At 47.3% G+C, this 20583-nt stretch overlaps 1 protein-coding gene across 1 annotated transcript in view; it reads left to right on the top strand.

Annotated features, from left to right (window-relative positions):
- Positions 1 to 20295, top strand: part of CIBAR1 (CBY1 interacting BAR domain containing 1) — a 66406-nt gene extending 46111 nt beyond the window's left edge. The window contains exons 8-9 of the mRNA XM_075316258.1: positions 18015 to 18119; positions 19358 to 20295. Of these exons, the coding sequence (XP_075172373.1) occupies positions 18015 to 18119; positions 19358 to 19462 (210 nt within the window). The 3' untranslated portion in view covers positions 19463 to 20295. The remainder of the gene's footprint in view (positions 1 to 18014; positions 18120 to 19357) is intronic.
- Positions 20296 to 20583: the final 288 nt, after the last annotated feature.

Genomic DNA, 20583 nt, shown 5'->3' with positions numbered 1-20583 from the left:
AGTATGAATTTCTTCCATTTGTTAAAGTGCTGTCGTATTCTATCCGCCCTCCTTTCTGCATCCAATCCTTCTATTTCAAGAAGATGCATGAGCTGACCCAAGATCTCTTCAATCGCGGGGACCCTAGACTCCAACCAATTTTTTAGTATCGCTCTCTTGGCTGCCAGAAGTATCACATGTATAAGTCTGGGTGGGTTAGTCATCTTCCCTTTGGTATCGTTCCCCTCCTCCCAATGGTGAAAAATAGCGAACCCAGGTGAGAGCCGAACTTCAAGACCCCACACCTTTTGTATACAACTTTTGATCTGTGACCATAATGGACTCAAATGGGGGCAGGACCACAACCCGTGAAGGAGATCAGTTCCACTACTCTTACACTTAGGGCAATACGTAAGCCTGTCTGGCTTTGTTGCTGATGGAGGGAGATTAAAACCATAAATTGCCTTGTGCATAATTCTAAATTGGGTTTCTCGCCAATTCTCATTTAAAATTGATTTACGAAGAGCATTCCACCCTCCCCTAATTTTTACCCCCATAGACGGGTCTTCAAATTGTTTTTCCCAAGATTTAAATAAACCTTCTGGGTGCTGTCCTATTAATAGATCACGCATGGCTCCATAAAGAAAAGAGATAGATGATGAAGTTATTGAGTTCTTTACCAGACAATCAAAAGAGTTAAATACTACCTCCTGGGTCACATCATGCAACTGAGTCATAATACTATATCTCACTTGGTCATATTGGATTACTTGGTTAGGCCCCAGGCCATACTGCGCTATAATTTCGTCTCTACTCAACCATCTAGGCTCTGAGGTGTGCAAGAGATGAGCAACAGTCCTTATACCCCGCACCTTCCACTCTTCAAACAGCTTATTGCTTGTCCCCTGCACAAACTCTGGATTCCCCCATATAGGCAAGTATTTGGATATTTTATGGGGAAGTTTGTAGTTTTTCCTCAACGCCTTCCACGCTGCAATCGTGTCTTTAAATAAGGAAGAGTGCTTGATTTTCACTGGGAGATTAGCCTGCCTAGTATGAAGTAATGCCACCAGATCCCAAGGTTGTGCATAGTCTCTCTCAAGCTCCAACGCTGAATAATGCCTAGAGCCTTTAATCCAATCCAATATATATCTAGTCAAACAGGCTATATTGTAACCCCGAATGTTCGGCAAACTCAGACCTCCATGAACCTTAGATGCCATCAGCTTCTTAAGCCCTATACGAGGGCGTTTCCCCCTCCAAATGAAGTGTGAAAAAGCTCTATTTAGCTGGACAATATCTTTATGCTTGAGAAGCAGGGGAAGTGTTTGAAGATGATACATTAATTTTGATATCGACATCATCTTAATTAGGTGGACTCTACCAATTATGTTCAATGGAAGGTCGTGCCATCTTTTAAGATCTTGCTCTATTTGGCTCAGAAGGGGTGGATAGTTTAGACTATAAAGGGTTGCCGGAACCTTACCTATTTTAACTCCCAGGTATGTGATATATGACTTAGCCACTGTAATTCCTTCAAAAGGGTTCTGCTCCCGTGTTTGAACATTTGTCCCTCCCAGGTATAGGAGCTCGCACTTTGACGCATTAATCTTGAAGCCTGAGTACGCTCCAAACTCTCGCAAAATTTGTAAAATCTCGGGGACCTGCTGAGCTGGATTCAAAAGGAAAAGCAAAATGTCATCCGCAAAAAAAGCTGACTGAATTTGTCTATTATTTACAGAAATACCCTGGAAGGTGCTATGTGTAGATAACAATTGTACCAATGGTTCCAGAGCCAGATTAAAAAGTAATGGGGAAAGGGGGCAACCCTGTCTGGTTCCTTTCAGTAACGGAAAAGGGGCTGACAGATATCCTGGAATGTAAACTTGAGCCTTCGGATTTGTGTAAATTTCTCTAATGTAGGTATAAAATGACCCCGAAAAACGCATTTCATCTAGAACTCTATAAAGCCATGACCACTCAATATTGTCAAAGGCTTTCTCGGCATCTATTGTAAGCAAAGCGGGAGATTCTCCTTTCAGAGGCCGAAGGTTAACCCTATCCAGGACAAGAAGAACTTTTCTAATATTTAGTGTCCCTGATCTTTTCTGAATGAAACCGGCCTGTGCTGGGGAAATCAGTTGGGGAAGAATTATAGCTAGACGATTTGCCATAATCTTTGACATTATCTTCATATCTAGGTTGATAAGTGATATGGGCCTATACGAACCCGGCTCCTTCGGGTCCTTCCCCTGTTTAGGGATCAATTTTATATATGCCCGGTTATTATTTTGGAAAGACGCATTACCGTCTAGTATGCTATTATACAGCTCTAGTAATGTAGGTAAGATCTCTTCCTTTACTGTTTTATAGAATTCTCCCGTAAATCCGTCAGGGCCAGGGGCTTTATAATTATGCATGGAGTTGATTGTCCCCAATACTTCTTCCCCCGTAATTTTGGCATTCAGAAAAGTGCGATGCTCTTCTGTGAGTCGAGGTAGTGTCACTTTAGATAAAAGATTATTATCAGGAAATTTGTCTCGCTTTTCCGACGAATAAAGGTTTCTATAATACGTGCCTAAAGTCTCAATTATTGTCTTAGGGTTTTTGTGTATCTCCCCCTTTTGATTTTTTATTTCCATGGGTCCCTGAGTTATAATCCTATTTTTCGCTAAGTTGGCCAGTATTTTCCCTGCTTTATTTCCAAAGCGATGTAATGTAGCTTCTTGCATTGACCTAGCCATTTGTTCCCGTTTTTCCGCCCACTCATTAAAAGCTCTTTGGGCTATTACCCATCTATCTCTATGGTCCCTATCAGGATGCTTTTGAAAAGAAGTATATGCTTCCCTCAATTTATGGGAGGTTTCAGTAAATTTAAGATGAGCCTTTTTCTTCAAATAGGAAACATGTGCTATCGTTCTGCCCCGTAATACTGCCTTCGCCGTGTCCCATAATAACATAGGTGTGTCTTTATGTTGATCATTATGTACCATAAATTCCATCCACCATTCCTTTAATTTCAAGGAAAAATCTTCGTTATCTTTAAGGAAGGAAGGATATCTCCACAGATAGTCCGTTCCTCTGGGATAAATGTTTGCTAGGTCTAGCACCACCGGGGCATGGTCAGAAATCACCAAATCCTGGATAGTAGCTGAGTGGAGCGCACGTACCAGGTTCCCTGAAATAAGAAAGTAGTCAATGCGAGACCAGGAGCTATTAGCATGTGAATAGTGCGTAAATTCCCTATCCTGAGGGTGCAGTAGTCTCCACGCATCCCATAAGGCCGTGGCATTTAACAGAGGACGCATAACTTTATCATGGCCGCGCGGTACATTTGGGGGGCCTTTAGCATTTTTCCTGTCCTCTAGCACAGATACCACCGAGTTGAAATCCCCCCCAATTATTAGATTAAAATGGGCATGTTCTAAAATTTTGGCCTCAAGTCGTTGAAAGAATGATTTGTTGTTTTCGTTCGGGGCATAAATATTAAAGATTTTATAAATTCCTCCAGGTATCTCCACTGAGATCATCTGAACCCTACCTTCCGTGTCCGCATATGTTTCCAGGACTTGATGTTGTAATCTCCTACTTACTAATGTAATAACCCCTGCTTTCCTTTTAACTGAAGATGACCCATAGACTCCTCCAACCCACAATTTCCCCATCCTCTGCATGTCTGAACCTTCCAGATGAGTTTCCTGAAGGAGCGCAATGTCCGGTTTGAGGCGATTAAGGTGGCGTAATATCTTAATTCTTTTTTGGGGGGAACGTAACCCCTTAACATTCCAGGTGACTATTCTCATAAAGCACATGTAATAAATGGAAATCCTGCCTTTCGTTTACCATGTTTTTGCTGCCCTCCCTTGCCAAAAAAAAATTCAACCAATTAGACAATTGAACATAGTGCTCACTTGCAATAGTGAGAGTAGTAGTAATAATAACTGTGTAAAATCTTTGCTACTTCACTTGAATCCAAAATCCCCAAACATTTCAAACATCTCCCTCCCCTCCCCCCCCCAACTATACCATAATACTCAGACTTCACTTTTTTCTGATCATTTTCCAAGCTCAGTCAACCTTATACTTATAGCGTTTAACCAATATAAAGGAGTGTCCCACCTACAAAGAAAGAGAGAGAAGGAAAAAAAAAAAAAAAAAAAAAAAAGTTCTCTTTCCTTTCCTCCGCCTCAGATTTCTTGAACTTTTTCCACTGCGGCTTCTCCAGCCTAAATCAAAAACAGGTGTCCCACCTTGAACTTTACACATCCGACATTTGTCTATTTGTCTCAGGTTCCCTTAAGTTCCTTGTTTTGCTGTCTCCGGTCCTTCGGGGAAGCTGTAGCGAGCTTCACAGAGCTCCCTTTGGTCACTCTCTGGTTCGGTGAGTCGTTGCGCCCTGGTCCTGGAGAATTCCTGAGGTCACGAGGACTGCTGATCCGCTCAATAAAGGCCTCTGCCTCCTTTGGACTTGAGAAAGAATTGTAGGATCCATCCTGATGTCTGATAATCAACGTTGCCGGGTACTTTAACTGGAAGCGTATATTTCTCTTAAATAAGGCAGAGCATATGTATGAGAATGCCCTCCGCTGCCGTGTGACCTCCGCAGAAAAATCCTCGAAGAGCAAGATGCGCGAGCCTTTCACCTCCAAGGGATGTTTCAATTTCTTGTATGCCTGTAATATTTCCTGTTTATCGGAGAAGTCCAAGTATTTCATTATGACTTGTCTTGGGCGTCTGTTATGTTCACTCTCATCACCTCTCCTTGGCGGACCAATGCGGTGCACCCTTTCCACTTTTCTCCTTCCTGCTACTCCCAGGGTTGTAGGAATAGTGGATTCACACAATGTACGTAGCTCACCAACCGGGTATGTTTCAGGCAGGCCGACAATGCGCAAATTGCTTCTTCTGGAGCGGTTCTCTAGATCGTCCACACGGTCCTCAGGGTCAGATTCTCCCTAGCCAGACGCATGACTGTAGTGTGGTCAGAGCTGAAGTCCTCCTCTAACGTCGACATTTTGGTTTCCATAGCCGCAACCTGTTCCACCGTCTCATCAAGTTGGTTCTGTATGGCACTGAGAGCTTTTGCTATTGATGCTTTAATTGTAGCGGAGATGTCAGGTAGCAAACGATTGGCGACTTCATCAGCCAGACGCTTATAATCCATACCCTCCACTGTTTTGAATACATCCGGGGTCCCCGGGGAATCCTCCATCTCCATCTGATGAGTATTTTCAGGTGACCGAGGGACACTTAATTCTGTATGGGCAGTCACAATCTTTTTTTCACACTGTACGCTGGATGTATGAGGATTTTGTGTTTTGGAGCTGCTGCGCAGCAGGTATCTTTCCATCAAATAGTGAATGAAGGGACGTAAGTTTTGACACTGATTTAGTGTGGGTTGTCAGACAAATCTTGATTCTGCTCCCCCTTTTGTTTATTCTCACTTTCACCCCTTTCTCCCCCCTGCCAGAGTTATATGAATTCTCACTGTCCTGAAACTTTGCAGGGATGTATGTTTAAACTTCCCTCCTTCAGCTTCTTTCACTTTCTCCAGAGCTTTGCACTGAGTCTGTATGCCTAGAGATTCAGCTCCTGCTTAGGCTAAGTTCACATTTCCGTTGATTTGTATCAGTCACATGCGTCGCTTGACGCATGTGACTGATGCGCTGTTCAACGCTGTACAACGGATGACAAAGAACAGAATTCTTTGTCGGATTCCGTTGTGTGCGGGGGGCGGAGTTCGGGGGGGAGGGGAGGAGCCGAGCGGGGCCGTGGCACTGAGGACGTCAGTGCCGCAGTGACTGCAGGACAGGTGAGTGTGTGTGTGTGTGTGTGTATACACATGCTGAATGCGGGAGGGGGCGGAGCCGAGCGGGGGGCGGGGCCAGGCGCTGAGGATGTCAGTGGAAGTGCTGCGGTCTGCATGGCTGGGGACAGGTGAGTGTATCTGTGAGTGAGTGAGTGAGTGTGTGTATGTGCATGTATGTATGTATGTATGTGTGTGCACATGCAAAGTGCGGGAGGGGGCGGAGCCGAGCGGGGGGCGGGGCCAGGCGCTGAGGATGTCAGTGGAAGTGCTGCGGTCTGCATGGCTGGGGACAGGTGAGTGTATCTGTGAGTGAGTGAGTGAGTGTGTGTATGTGCATGTATGTATGTATGTATGTATGTATGTGTGTGCACATGCAAAGTGCGGGAGGGGGCGGAGCCGAGCGGGGGGCGGGGCCAGGCGCTGAGGATGTCAGTAGAAGTGCTGCGGTCTGCATGGCTGGGGACAGGTGAGTGTATCTGTGAGTGAGTGTGTGTATGTGCATGTATGTATGTATGTGCATGTATGTATGTATGTGTGTGCACATGCAAAGTGCGGGAGGGGGCGGAGCCGAGCAGGGGGCGGGGCCAGGCGCTGAGGATGTCAGTAGAAGTGCTGCGGTCTGCATGGCTGGGGACAGGTGAGTGTATCTGTGAGTGAGTGTGTGTATGTGCATGTATGTATGTATGTATGTATGTGTGTGTGTGCACATGCAAAGTGCGGGAGGGGGCGGAGCCGAGCGGGGGGCGGGGCCAGGCACTGAGGATGTCAGTAGAAGTGCTGCGGTCTGCATGGCTGGGGACAGGTGAGTGTATGTGTGAGTGAGTGTGTGTATGTGCATGTATGTATGTATGTGCATGTATGTATGTATGTGTGTGCACATGCAAAGTGCGGGAGGGGGCGGAGCCGAGCAGGGGGCGGGGCCAGACGAGGGTGTCAGTGGCAGTGCTTGTCTGCATGGCTGGGGACAGGTGTGTGTGTGTGTGTGTGTGTACATACATGTGCCGAGTGCGGGAGGGGGCGGGGCCGAGCGGGGAAGTGTCGGCCTCCCTGCACACGTAACCAGCCTAAATATCGGGTAACAGCAAAGCACCCGATGTTTACCTTGGTTACCCGATATTTACCTTGGTTACGGGCCTACACCGCTTAGCGCTGGCTCCTTGCACCGTAACCAGGGTAAATATCGGGTAACCAACCAAAGCTGGTGACGTGTGCAGGGAGCCAGAGAGCATGCGCAGCGAAATCCGACGGATCTCGCTGCTCAAAAAACGTTACATGCTGCGTTCCTCCCGCCCGGCGGTCAGTCGTTCCACGACTGATCAGTCGGGCGGAGGGTGCAACGCAGCATCATCAGTCACAATCTGCTGCTCATACAAGTCTATGGGAGCAGCGGAATCCGCTAAACGGATTCCGCTGTTTACAAGAGCAGCGGATTGTGACTGATACATTTTAGCGGAAATGTGAACTTAGCCTTATGCACAGGTCTGGACAAGATGGGGGAAGGGCCCAGGGATTCCCAGCTTTTTAACTCTTAGCTCTTTGCAGAACTTGTCAGTAGCGTGTTGTTTGCTGCTGATATCTTATCAGGACTCCAGGAGATTTATTATTCTGCTGCCGGTTAACTGCTTAGTGCTGGGGGAGTGAGTGCAAGGTAAGCTGCGTCCTGCTCTCTGTGTACAGATCTGATTTTAGTGCAGGGCAGGCTCCGGCGCCATCTTTATCACGCTGCCAGATCTTGAGAGGGAGGGGGAGAGCGAAATTCACCGCGCTGTTTCAAGTAATTATCTCCACGGCTCCCCATGAACTTCCCTGCATGTAGCAACTTCACTCACCGGTGGAATGGAGCGGGGGAGGCTGGTGGGTTGTCCGGTATATATGTCAGAGCTGCAGGGAATGACAGAGCTCAGGCGTCCTGTGTCCTACATGATCAGCGCAGGAGCCGGAAGTCTCGAGTATTCCAGTTTTACAGAAATGTTTTTCTTCATCGTTCCTTATGGGAGACCCAGACCATGGGTGTATAGCTTCTGCCTCCGGAGGACACACAAAGTACTACACTAAAAAGTGTAGCTCCTCCCTCCGAGCATATACACCCCCTGGCATGACACATCTAACCAGTTTCAATGCTTTGTGTTCAGGAGGTCACACACGCATGCATTCTCTGATTTTTGATTTTTAAGATTTTTGATTTCAAAGATTTGGAAGAAAAGCGGGTCCAGTCTGGACTCCCGGCATGTCCCTTCTCACCCCACTGTGTCGGCGGTGCTGTTAAGGTTGACTTTACAAGGCTGGAGCCTTCACATGCCGCGCTCCTTCACCATCCCCTGAGGCTCTGGCTTGAAGTGGGAGCCATCACGGTTCTCACTGCTTTGCAGGAGACCGGCCTCCATCCGCAGCCCTGTCAGGATCCTGCCGGACGGAGCGTTTACCCCCCCCCCCCAGGGACCTGGCCCTGCGTCTCAAAAGCTAAGTATTGAGACGTTATTCAGGGGTCCCGGGTACTTTTATTGTGGGGAGAGTGTGTTTTGACACTTTGCTGTAATTTCCGGCCGGTTCTCTGGTTTTTTCCTGAGAACCGCGCCGAGGGTGCCTGCTCGTCGGCCGCATGGAAAAATCTAGGCCCCGGCTTCAGTTGCGGCCTAGTTTCGTTTTCAGTTCCCCTGCATGTCAGTCATGCAGGGGAACAGTGCGGCGCCGCCCACTGGCCGTTCAGCAGAGGGGAGGACACTCCTCTTTGAGGAGATGTTTCTCTCCCCTGTATCTCACCTTGGCCCTCCGGTTCCCGCTCTTGGGCTAATCCAGGCCCCCCCTCCTCACTCCAGCGCCATTTTATCAGCGTTCACTCACTGATCGGCGCTGGCTGCTGCAACTTCTGCATCCACTGGGGGTCCGAGCTGGGAATCCGGAGGGCACACAAGAATCGGTCTGGTAAGCCACAACCTCTGGTTGTGGGCTTTATTATACACTCTCTGGGGGTCATTCTGAAGGAGTGTATTCTTTACTGCAGAGCCTCCACCTCAGCAGCATGTCTCTCACTAGGAGCAAGGCTGTACTCTATATGCACTGCATGTCAGCTCATTCTGCCTGAACCGAGCACATATCCACATTGTGATGCCTGCTCTAACATGGTGGTGCCTCAGCCTGGAGCCTCCTCAGGGGTCCCTCCGGCTGCTCCGGCCCCGGTGGCTGAACCCCCGGCTTGGGTAGCATCGTTTTCTAAAGCTATCTCACAGTCCTTTGCCGACTCCATGGGACAGCTGTCCCGGACTCTGCTGACCATGCATCAGCCCCCTTCTCAGGGCGTCTCTGCTGCTCCGACTCGCTCTGCAGAGCTAACAGAGCATGTTTTAGGACCCCGTCCTCCTAAACGGAGACGCAGGGACTCTTCTCCTGCCTCGTCCCACGCAAGGGACAGGTCTCGGCCATTGATTTATCTGAGGGTGATGCGGATGTTAGTGACTTGATTGCATCCATTAACTCCGTACTGAACCTCAATCCACCAGTGTCAGAGGAACAAGCCTCTCTGGTAGAAAAACACCAGTTTACCTCACCTAAGAGAGCAAGAAGTATGTTTTTTAACCACTCCAGTTTTCAGGCCACTGTGACCAAGCCCAGGGCCTGTCCTGACAAACGCTTTCCAAAGCGTAGTTCTGATGACCGTTTTCCTTTTCCACCAGAAGTGGTCAAGGAGTGGGCTCAGTCACCAAAGGTAGATCCTCCGGTGTCTAGAATCTCAGCCCGGACAGTCGTATCTGTGGCCGATGGCACCTCTCTTAAGGATCCCACTGACCGCCAGGTTGACCTTCTGGCCAAATCTGTATATGAGGCGGCAGGAGCCTCGTTCTCCCCGTCCTTTGCAGCAGTGTGGGCTCTTAAGGCAGTCTCTGCTTCTCTGGCGGAGATACATTCCCTCGCCAGGGACTCTATACCCGAGATGGTTGCCCTAACTTCCCAGGCTTCGGCTTTTTCATCCTATGCCATGTCTGCCATTCTGAAGGCTTCTCACCGCACTGCGGTGGCTTCCGCTAATTCCCTCGCTATCCGCAGGATCTTGTGGCTTCGAGAGTGGAAAGCAGACGCTTCTTCCAAGAAGTATCTTGCTGGGCTCCCAATTGCTGGGTCCCGGCTGTTCGGTGAACAATTGGATGAAATAATTAAGGAGGCTACTGGCGGGAAGAGTACTTCCTTGCCGCAAACTAAAACCAGGAAACCTGTCCAGGGCAGGAACCAGTCTAGGTTTCGTTCCTTTCGTTCCTCTAACTGGTCATCCTCTAAGCCCTCAGCTTCGTCCACCAACTCAGCCAAGGATAGAAAACCCAGCTGGCGCGCGAAGCCGCGTCCTCAGAAGAACGGAGGAGCCGCTACCACTAAGGCAGCCTCCTCTTGACTATCTGGCTGCGCCAGCAACGTCCTTGGTCGGTGGCAGGCTCTCCCACTTTGGCGACGTGTGGTTTCAACACGTCTCCGACCAGTGGGTGCGGGATATCATCTACCACGGCTACAGGATAGAATTTTCTTCCAGCCCGCCAAACAGATTTTTTATGTCCACTCCCCCCTGCTCCAAAGCCGCCGCCTTCTCACAGGCCGTGGCATCCTTGCAGGCCAACGGAGTAATTGTTCCGGTTCCCGCCCGTGAACGGTTCAGAGGTTTCTACTCAAACCTCTTCCTAGTCCCCAAGAAGGACGGTTCCTTCCGGCCCATCCTGGATCTCAAGCTTCTCAACAAGCATGTTCAGGTGCGGCACTTCTGCATGGAATCTCTGCGATCGGTCATTGCCTCAATGACCCAGGGAGATTTTCTAGCATCCATCGACATCAGAGATGCCTATCTGCATGTGCCAATTGCAGTTTCACACCAGCGTTGGCTACGTTTTGCAATCGGAGAGGAACATTTCCAATTCGTGGCTCTCCCCTTCGGGTTAGCCACGGCTCCTCATGTTTTCACCAAGGTCATGGCAGCAGTGGTTGCGGTTCTGCATCTCCAGGGGTTGGCAGTAATCCCTTACCTGGACGACCTTCTAGTCAAGGCCTCATCCAGTGCAGACTGTCAGCGGAGTGTCTCGCTCACTCTCGCCACGCTTGTTCATTTCGGGTGGCTTGTCAATCTGCCCAAGTCCACTCTGACCCCGACCCAGAAACTTACGTACCTAGGGATGCAATTCGAGACTCTGCCGGCACTTGTGAAGCTGCCCTTAGTCAAACAGCAGTCCCTTCATCTGGCGGTGCGTTCTCTGTTGAAGCCCCGCCGTCATTCCATCAGGCACCTCATGCAGGTGCTGGGTCAGATGGTGGCGTCAATGGAAGCGGTTCCCTTTGCCCAGTTCCATCTGCGTCCTCTGCAGCTGGACATTCTCCACTTTTGGGACAAGCGGACCTCTTCCTTGCACAGGCTAGTGGCTCTGTCGCCACAGGCCAGGAGCTCTCTCCAGTGGTGGCTTCGGCCCCTCTCTCTGTCTCAGGGACGCTCCTTCCTGACTCCGTCCTGGGTGATCCTCACCACGGACGCCAGTCTCTCCGGCTGGGGAGCAGTATTTCTCCACCACCGAGTACAGGGCACTTGGACTCCGTCCGAATCAGCCCTCTCGATCAATGTGCTGGAAATCAGGGCTGTACTTCTAGCTCTCGTAGCCTTTCACCATCTGTTGGCAGGCAAGCACATTCGAGTCCAGTCGGACAACGCGACAGCAGTTGCCTACATCAATCACCAGGGCGGGACTCGCAGCCGCCTGGCGATGTTGGAGGTTCAACGCATCCTTCAGTGGACGGAGGACTCCAAGTCCACCATATCCGCAGTCCACATCCCAGGCGTCGAAAACTGGGAGGCAGATTATCTCAGCCGTCAAACCGTGGACAGCGGCGAGTGGGCCCTGCATCCGGCAGTGTTCCGGTCAATCTGCCGCAAGTGGGGCACTCCGGAAGTGGATCTAATGGCATCCCGGCACAACAACAAGGTCCCGGTTTACGTGGCTCGCTCCCACGATCCTCAGGCCTTGGCAGCGGACGCGCTGGTTCAAGATTGGTCCCAGTTCCGTCTGGCCTACGTGTTTCCCCCTCTAGCTCTCTTGCCCAGAGTCCTGCGCAAGATCAGAATGGAGGGCCGTCGGGTTATAATCATTGCTCCAGACTGGCCCAGGCGAGCTTGGTACCCAGACCTGCTCCGTCTGTCCGTAGAAATGCCGTGGCATCTCCCGGACCGCCCAGACCTTCTCTCTCAAGGTCCGTTTTTCCGCCAGAATTCTGCGGCCCTCAGATTGACGGCGTGGCTCTTGAGTCCTGGATCCTGACGGCTTCAGGCATTCCTTCCGAGGTCATCTCCACTATGACTCAGGCTCGGAAGTCTTCCTCGGCCAGGATTTACCACAGGACTTGGAGGATTTTCCTGTCCTGGTGTCGCTCTTCCGGCCATGCTCCTTGGCCGTTTTCTTTGCCGACCATCCTGTCCTTTCTACAGTCCGGCCTGCAGCTAGGACTATCCCTCAATTCCCTCAAGGGACAGGTCTCGGCTCTGTCAGTGTTGTTCCAGTGGCGTATCGCCCGACTGGCCCAGGTGCGCACCTTCATACAGGGCGCATCTCACATCATTCCTCCTTATCGGCGGCCTTTGGATCCCTGGGACCTTAATCTGGTCCTCACGGCCTTACAGAAACCCCCCTTTGAGCCTCTTAGGGAGGTTCCTTTGTTCCGACTTTCACAGAAAGTGGTCTTTCTGTTGGCCATAACTTCTCTCAGGAGAGTCTCTGATTTGGCTGCGCTTTCTTCGGAGTCACCCTTTTTGGTTTTTCACCAAGACAAGGTGGTTCTCCGTCCGACTCCGGACTTTCTTCCTAAGGTGGTGTCTCCTTTCCACCTTAACCAGGATATTACATTGCCTTCCCTTTGTCCGGCCCCTGTGCATCGCTTTGAGAAAGCGTTGCATACTTTGGATTTGGTGCGGGCACTCCGGATCTATGTGTCACGCACCGCCGCTCTTAGGCGGTGCACCTCTCTTTTTGTACTAACCACGGGTCAGCGCAAGGGTCTCTCGGCTTCTAAACCGACCCTAGCTCGTTGATTAGGTCGGCCATATCCGATGCCTACCAATGTTCTCAGGTGCCCCCACTGCCAGGGATTAAGGCGCACTCGACCAGAGCTGTCGGTGCCTCCTGGGCTTTCAGGCACCAGGCTATGGCTCAGCAGGTTTGTCAGGCTGCCACTTGGTCTAGTCTGCACACCTTTTCGAAGCACTACCAAGTGCATGCTCATGCTTCGGCAGATGCGAGCTTGGGCAGACGCATCCTTCAGGCGGCTGTCGCCCATTTGTGAAGTTAGGTTTTGCCTACTTCTCAGTTCTGTTTATTTCCCACCCATGGACTGCTTTGAGACGTCCCATGGTCTGGGTCTCCCATAAGGAACGATGAAGAAAAAGAGAATTTTGTTACTTACCGTAAATTCTTTTTCTTATAGTTCCGACATGGGAGACCCAGCACCCTCCCTGTTGCCTGTTGGCAGTTCTTGTTCCGTGTGTTTTCACCGGCTGTTGTTGTAGACGGAGGTTCCAGTTATTCCGGGTTTTACTCTGTCTCTACTTATGGGTGGATGTCCTCCTTCAGCTTTTGCACTAAACTGGTTAGATGTGTCATCCAGGGGGTGTATATGCTCGGAGGGAGGAGCTACACTTTTTAGTGTAGTACTTTGTGTGTCCTCCGGAGGCAGAAGCTATACACCCATGGTCTGGGTCTCCCATGTCGGAACTATAAGAAAAAGAATTTACGGTAAGTAACAAAATTCTCTTTTTTGTTGTTTTTTTTTTTTATGTGGTTTTTTTTGTTTTGTTTTGTTTTTTTTTGGTTAAATTAGTGCTGATTGTTATGGTGTTTACCAAGAGGGTGTGGCTCACAGGATTCGGTGGGTCTTTAGACTGCTTTGCATAATTACTTTGTGGGCAAACCACAATAAACTTGTACAATATACTTATATAATATACAATATACTTGTAGACAACATAAAAATTTATACCAAATATAAAAGACGATATTACTGGAAATGCCAGATTAAATAAGAAAATACTCAGGGGAAACCACTAGAATAAAATTAAATACAAAACTGGCCACTTTTGACCTGTTAATCTATTCGAACAATATCCTCTTCACCCCAGGCCAATTTTTTTCAATTCTGACCAGTGTCCGTAATAACTCTTGAATGCGTCAACGGATCCTGGTGATTCTGAGATTTTCTTTTTCAGTGACATATTGTACTTTGTTAGTGGTAAATTTATTACAATATTTTTTATCTGTGAAAATATCAGTGATTTGGCAAAAATGTTGAAACTTTTCTCAATTTTCAAACTTTTTAAATTATTATGTCGTTGAACCAGAGAGTTGTGTCACACAAAATAGTTACTAAAGAACATTTCCCACATTTCTACTTTACATCAGCCCCATTTTTTGAAACATAGAATTTTTTTTCCTTAGGAAAGGGTTAAACGTTTTTCAGCAAATTCTCATTTTTTTCCATCAAAATTTACAAAACCATTTGTTTAGGGACCAAATCACATTTGAAGTCACCTTAAGAGGCCTAGGTGACAGAAAATACCCAAAAGTGACCCCATTCTAAAAACTGCACCCCTGTCACTGCTGAAAACCACATTCAAGAAGTTTATTAATCCTTTAGGCTATCTGCGCACTGAGAATTTTTCGGGTGCATTTTTGGGCTCCAAACTGCATGACTTTGCTTTTTCATTTTTGGTGTCCGCACACAACTGTTTTTTTTTTTTTTTTTTGGGGGGGGGTTTTAGCTGCGTGTTTGAGCTAAAAAAAAAAAAAACGGACATGTCAATTCTTTCCTGCGCTTTTCACCCATGCAATGCATTGGAAAAACGCAGTGATCACAAACGCAGCCAAAAACGCACCGAAACGCGATAAAAACGCATGCGTTTTTACCGCTGCATTTTTGCCGCTGGTGCGTTTTTTGTGGCTAAAGGAAAAAATGAAACTGTTACTTTTTCCCACAAAAAAATGTTACTTTAGCCCCAAATTTTGTATTTTCACAAGGGGAACAGGAGAAATGCACCATATAATTTGTTGTGCAATTTCTCCTAAGTGCGCCAATATGTGGTGGAAAACTACTGTTTGTGCGCTCGGAAGAGGAGGAATTGTCTGGCATCGTTAGCAGACGCCATGTCACATTTGCAGAGCCCCTGATGTACCTAAACAATGGCAACCCCCCATCAGTGACTCCCAATTGGTAAACTACCCCTCAAGGAATTTCCCACATTCCTGTATTTTTCTTCCTACTTCTTATCTAGTGAGGAGCGATCCCCAGAAAGGTTCCCTAGGACCGAGCCAACCCCTTCAGCAATTGATCCCATATGGACTCCACCGTCCGAAAATGATCAGCCTGTTATTCCAGAGTTCTTGGGCAGCTCAGGAATTCAATTTGACGCGACAGGCCTCACTGAAATTGCATTTTTCTTATGGTGGACCAGACAAATTTGTATGCCCATCAATTAATCACCCAAAATCCAACGTCATCATATGCCAGATGGACCCCTGTAGATGCAGCAGAAATTATGACATTTGAGGGCATTGTGCTTTATATGGCCTAGTGGAAAAAAAATAGTGGAAAAAAAATAGAGCTTCAGTATTGTAGTACTGATATACCATACAGCAAACCAGTATTGCGCATGGCATAACTGCTGCTGCTGTGATCACGGATGGGTCACATAGCACAGCAGACGATCGCAGGAGACAGTACCAGTAGGATCACACTGCCCACCAATGTATTGTCTAACCCAGCAGCACACGAGGTCTAGACAACCACTCTGCAGGTAAAGATGGCGCGCAGAGCTGTGATCGTAAATTTCAAATGAACCGTCTTGGCATCAATTGGTCATTAACCGTTGACACCAAAAGGGTTAATAAACATGCGTGACGCCCCGATCACCCCATCTATTTTGACTGCTGTTTCAGACAGCGCCAAATCACAGCATGTCACATTGCATTTTTTTATTGTTATAAACTTTATTGACCAGCCATTCACATCAATCACCGACACGGGGTGGCAGTACAGACCCCCGGGGTGACATTCAGAGGTGGTCTGCTGTCAGAGGCAGCTGCCATATAACTTGGTCACTGTGAGATGAACCTGAACTTGTGGCGCTGTACATGTACATGTGCGGATGTCGTGAAGGGGGTGGAAGAGTCTTTCTGAATAATACAGCAGCTCATTAGATTTTAATATTGATCGTATCCAAACCCGACATTATTGCCAAATTATTGAATAAGTAGCCACTTCATTGGACCTTTTTTACTTTTCCACACTTTTTTCACTTTTTTTTTTTTTTCTTTTTGCTTCAAAAGTGCCACTACATAAAAAAACAATATTCCCCAGCAACACGAAATAGGGTAAAATATCCTGAAAGGGGATGAAAGATATGTAAGGAATAACCAAAACTCAGGAGCCCTACGCCTCCAGCATGCGTGACTGAGAAGATCGACATTCAAATTGAAATTTCAAGCTCACATATATTGTTTGTAATACTATGATTGAGTTACTTCACATGTTGTTGGGGGATTTTGGGCTTGTATGTAGTGTGACAAAGGCAAGTGCAAAAAGGATGTGTTATGTGCATCTCCATTAATCTATGTATATACCATAGTAGCTGCCTGTGCGGTGTGTGGGATTATTCCCCTTGATTATTTTTCATGTACTCGGGTTGCCCTGCATGCTCGGACTGCCCCACTATGAAGCCAAGGAATACCCTGCTAGACCCCAACACTCGATTTCCTCAATGCCCTCTCCCAGAGTCGCATTCATTTCTGTGTCTGCCTTCCAAGTTCATCCCAATTTTATCACTGACAGGGGTTGTCTGGGACTTTAAAATTTCTGACCTATCCTTCAATATCTGATCAATAGGGGTTTGACACTTGGCACATGCGCTGGTCTGCTGTTCCCGGTGCTGCCGGAGGCAGCCAGAAGTATGCAGTTGTGGAGTTGCAGAGCATGGCTTCATATACAAGTTAGTGGCCACGGCTAGGTACTGCATATACACCCCCTATCGATTTGAATAGGTTGCAGATATGTATTACCCAGCCGCTGCCACTATACAGTTGTGCGGCAACACCAGTACCAGGTAATCTGCAGAGGTGACTTGTGTCGCACCTTCACCGACACCAGTACCAGGTAATCTGCAGATGTGACGGGTGTCGCACCTTCACCGATCAGATATTGTTGACCTATCCAAAGGTCTCTTTATCAGTGTCAAGGTCCCAGACCTCCCCTTTAATAATCTAGTTTTATTACACTATCAGCTCATTATATGATGTATATCTGTAATGGCATCAGGCACAGGTGGGCTGCCTTCCTTCCTTGACCTCTGCCTTTTACCTATTACATTGCTGCCACTTTTTGTTGTGGCAACTGTCTTAATACACAGATTGGTCGGTAGGAGCAGCTATCCGTTCTGCCTCGTAGAGAGGGCCCCATATTTTATTAAAGGGAACCTGTCAGCAGATTTGGGGCCTAGAAGCTGCGGCCACCACCAGGGGGCTCTTATATACAGCATTCTAACATGCTGTATATAAGAGCTCAAGCCGCTGTGTAGAACATAAAAATAACTTGCCTAAACGGTCGTTATGGTGGAGTTGGGTCATATGGGCGTTTTCCTTTCTCTGGTGCCGGCGCCTCCTCTTTCAGCCATCTTTGGCCTCCTTCTGAAGCCTGTGTGCATGATGCGTCCTACGTCATACACACTCCCTGTCCCGCGCATGCGCACTACAATGCTTTGATTTGCCCTGCTGAGAAAAGATCAAAGTGCGCCTGCACAGGACCTCAATGCCGGCGAGTGTGGATGACGTAGGACGCGTCATGCAACCCGGCCTCAGAAGAAGGATGACAATGATGGCCGAAAGAGGAGGTTTCTGCACCGGAGAACGGGGACGCCCATATGACCCAACTCCACCGCCGTGGCCATTAGGTAAGTATTATAAAGTGATATTTAGGTTCTACACAGCGGCCTGGGCTCTTATATACAGCATGTTAGAATGCTGTATATAAGAGCCCACTGGTGGTGGCCGCAGCTTATAGTCACCAAATCTACTGACAGGTTCCCTTTAATCTTTCATAATAACTTGGATTATCCGTGTATGCTCAAAAAGATAAATCTAGAAAAATGATAATGTAGCGGATCTCTTATTGTCAGGTTTTGCACAGTGTTTAGTTTCTACTGAATTATGTAATCACGCTCCATCACTAGGTCTTCAGAAGTTCCCTTCATCCACCGGATTTCCAGTCTCGCTTAGATATAGTACGTGCCAATTCCAAGACCGGAACATCAAAGAGGACGTCGTCTTCTTTATCAGTAAGATTTGCATGTCACTGTTTTTATTGGTGGTTATTTATCTAAATACTGTATTTTCAAAACTAAAGTTGAATAAAGCCAATGACACTTCCCGTCTTTGGCGGTGGTGGGATCGGGCAACTTGTATACTTTCGGCTACATTCCAACTAAATGTATGTAGCCTCTCTTCACCAAAGGCAAATTTGGAAATATCCCAAGTTTCGACATATACATGAATTAGAAGACTGATAAAAATGAGTCTGAGCTTGCGATAAAAAACAACGTCCGGCACTAATAAGTTGGTCTTAGATTACTATTAGGCAGGGAAAGTGTTAATGTTAGGGTTTTCTGGTGGGTGCACTGAAGGGTTAATAGATCAGAATTAGAGTCCAGTCTCTTCTCACTTTGCAGGCTCCAGCATTGTAGCAGGAAGCTGACCATCGATGGTTTACCTTCTCGTTCCCTCCATGCACTGATCTACAGATAACTGCAAGAGGCTAGAGCGGGCAGAGCGCTACAATTGCGCAGTGGCTCTGTCTTAATGATCGGGCAGAGCGCTGCTGAAATGCTCTGCCTGATTCCTGAGGGAAGCTCAAGGAGCCTGTGCAGAAGCAGTCTATCCCTAAGAAAAAAGGAAGCTTTAAAGGGGTATTCCCACCTCCAAGATCCCTTCCCAATATGAAGTAGCTGTAATAATATTAGCAAATTCCTCCAATTTAGAACTGTAGTATAGTTCTGATATAGCCATGTCTCTTACCTCATGTGCAGGGCATTGCATTAGCTTATGTGTCCATAGTTACGACCAATCATATACGGACAGTTAGTTGCTAGTGGTCATTACCATGGATACCGAAGCTACTGCAATTCCCTGCACATGAGGTAAGAGACATGGCTATATTAGGAGAACCATACTACATGTCTAATGGGAGGTATTTGCTAATATTATTATTATTATTATTATTACACCTACTACATATTGGGATAGGATCTTGGAGATGGGAATAACCATTTAATTTGTTCTGTTATGCATCTTAAATAGAACCGTGGTTATATCTTTATTTTTCTATTATTTCTGGTCATCTTGGTATACATGCGTCTGTCTGATATCAGCGGCGCTTTACTGTAGACCAAGCACCTTCACGTAAATGCCAGTGGCAACATTTGTGAATCTCATGAATTCTTGTGGCTACTTTCAAACTGGTAAAATGAAGAATCATTGTATTTTCTTGTACTTAGTCTGATTATTCTTATATTCTTAGCAATCTGCTGGGAGCCGGCACATAAAGAAGCCAGAAGAGGAGGAGGAAGATGAAAATGACCTTGATGATGAGGATGATGATGAATCCACAGAGGGCTACAACTAATGATTTATTGGGGAACACAAGCCTTTTCAGAGTATGGCATCATCTAGAGATGGAAGATGAACCTATCAAGATCTGCAGTTTTATGATTTTTTTTTTTTATAAATTCCATCATCGAGCTCTGATATTTTCTGGGTGTTTTTCACTTATGGATTCAAGATTGGATTCTCAGAGGATTTGTCCAATACTGCCTTAAATTTATACGTATGGTTCCCTTTTCTAAAATCTGTATGAGGTTTGTGTACAAAATATACAGACACGCTTTCCCCTGGCGATGGTTCAATCAGAGACAAAACATGGGAATTAAATTGTCAGTGTTGAGCTGTGATCTTTAATAGAGTTGAGCAAAATGATTTGCAGGACCTTGGTCCGGTGGGTCACGCTGGTAGTCCATGGCTGCTGGATTAGAGCCCGGTGAGCCTCCTACATGCCAGCATCCCCAGGGCCTCTTCTGATTACTGGAACCAGCACGTCACCGCTGAGGTGTGATACACACGATATTGCGCCAGGCCAACTAATAAGAAGATGCGCCGGGGATTGTGGAGGTTGGAGGCACTTTGCAAGGCTCCTGTCCCGTAGCCATGGACCACCGATGTGTCCGCTGGTCCTGGATCCTGTTAATTTCTTTTCCTTAAAGGGAACCAGTCACCAGATTTGATGAAAAAAGAAAAAATGCCAGCTTACCCAGTTGATTAAATAGATAGGCTGCTATTCCATATAGGCAATCTGCATCGTATAAATGGCAGGAGCTCTTGCCAGCAATTGATATGAAGGAAGGATAAATCCAGCTAGCCAGGCTTGTAATGAATAAAAAATCGTTTTCTTTATTTCAAACGTAGATTAAAAATCTTTTTCCATAGCAGCATAGTACAAATACAGGCAGAGATGAGAAAATTACTGCTGTAAAGCGCACGGCAAGACGCGTTTCGGCTAAACCTTTATCATTGCCTTGATCAAGGCAATGATAAAGGTTTAGCCGAAACGCGTCTTGCCGTGCGCTTTACAGCAGTAATTTTCTCATCTCTGCCTGTATTTGTACTATGCTGCTATGGAAAAAGATTTTTAATCTACGTTTGAAATAAAGAAAACGATTTTTTGCACAGGTTCTCAATGCCGGCCTGTGT

Source organism: Anomaloglossus baeobatrachus, chromosome 6, assembly GCF_048569485.1.
Source record: "Anomaloglossus baeobatrachus isolate aAnoBae1 chromosome 6, aAnoBae1.hap1, whole genome shotgun sequence".
NCBI lineage: Eukaryota > Metazoa > Chordata > Amphibia > Anura > Aromobatidae > Anomaloglossus > Anomaloglossus baeobatrachus.
The sequence above is the reverse complement of the archived record's forward strand: the minus strand, read 5'-3'. Positions and strand labels throughout refer to the sequence as shown.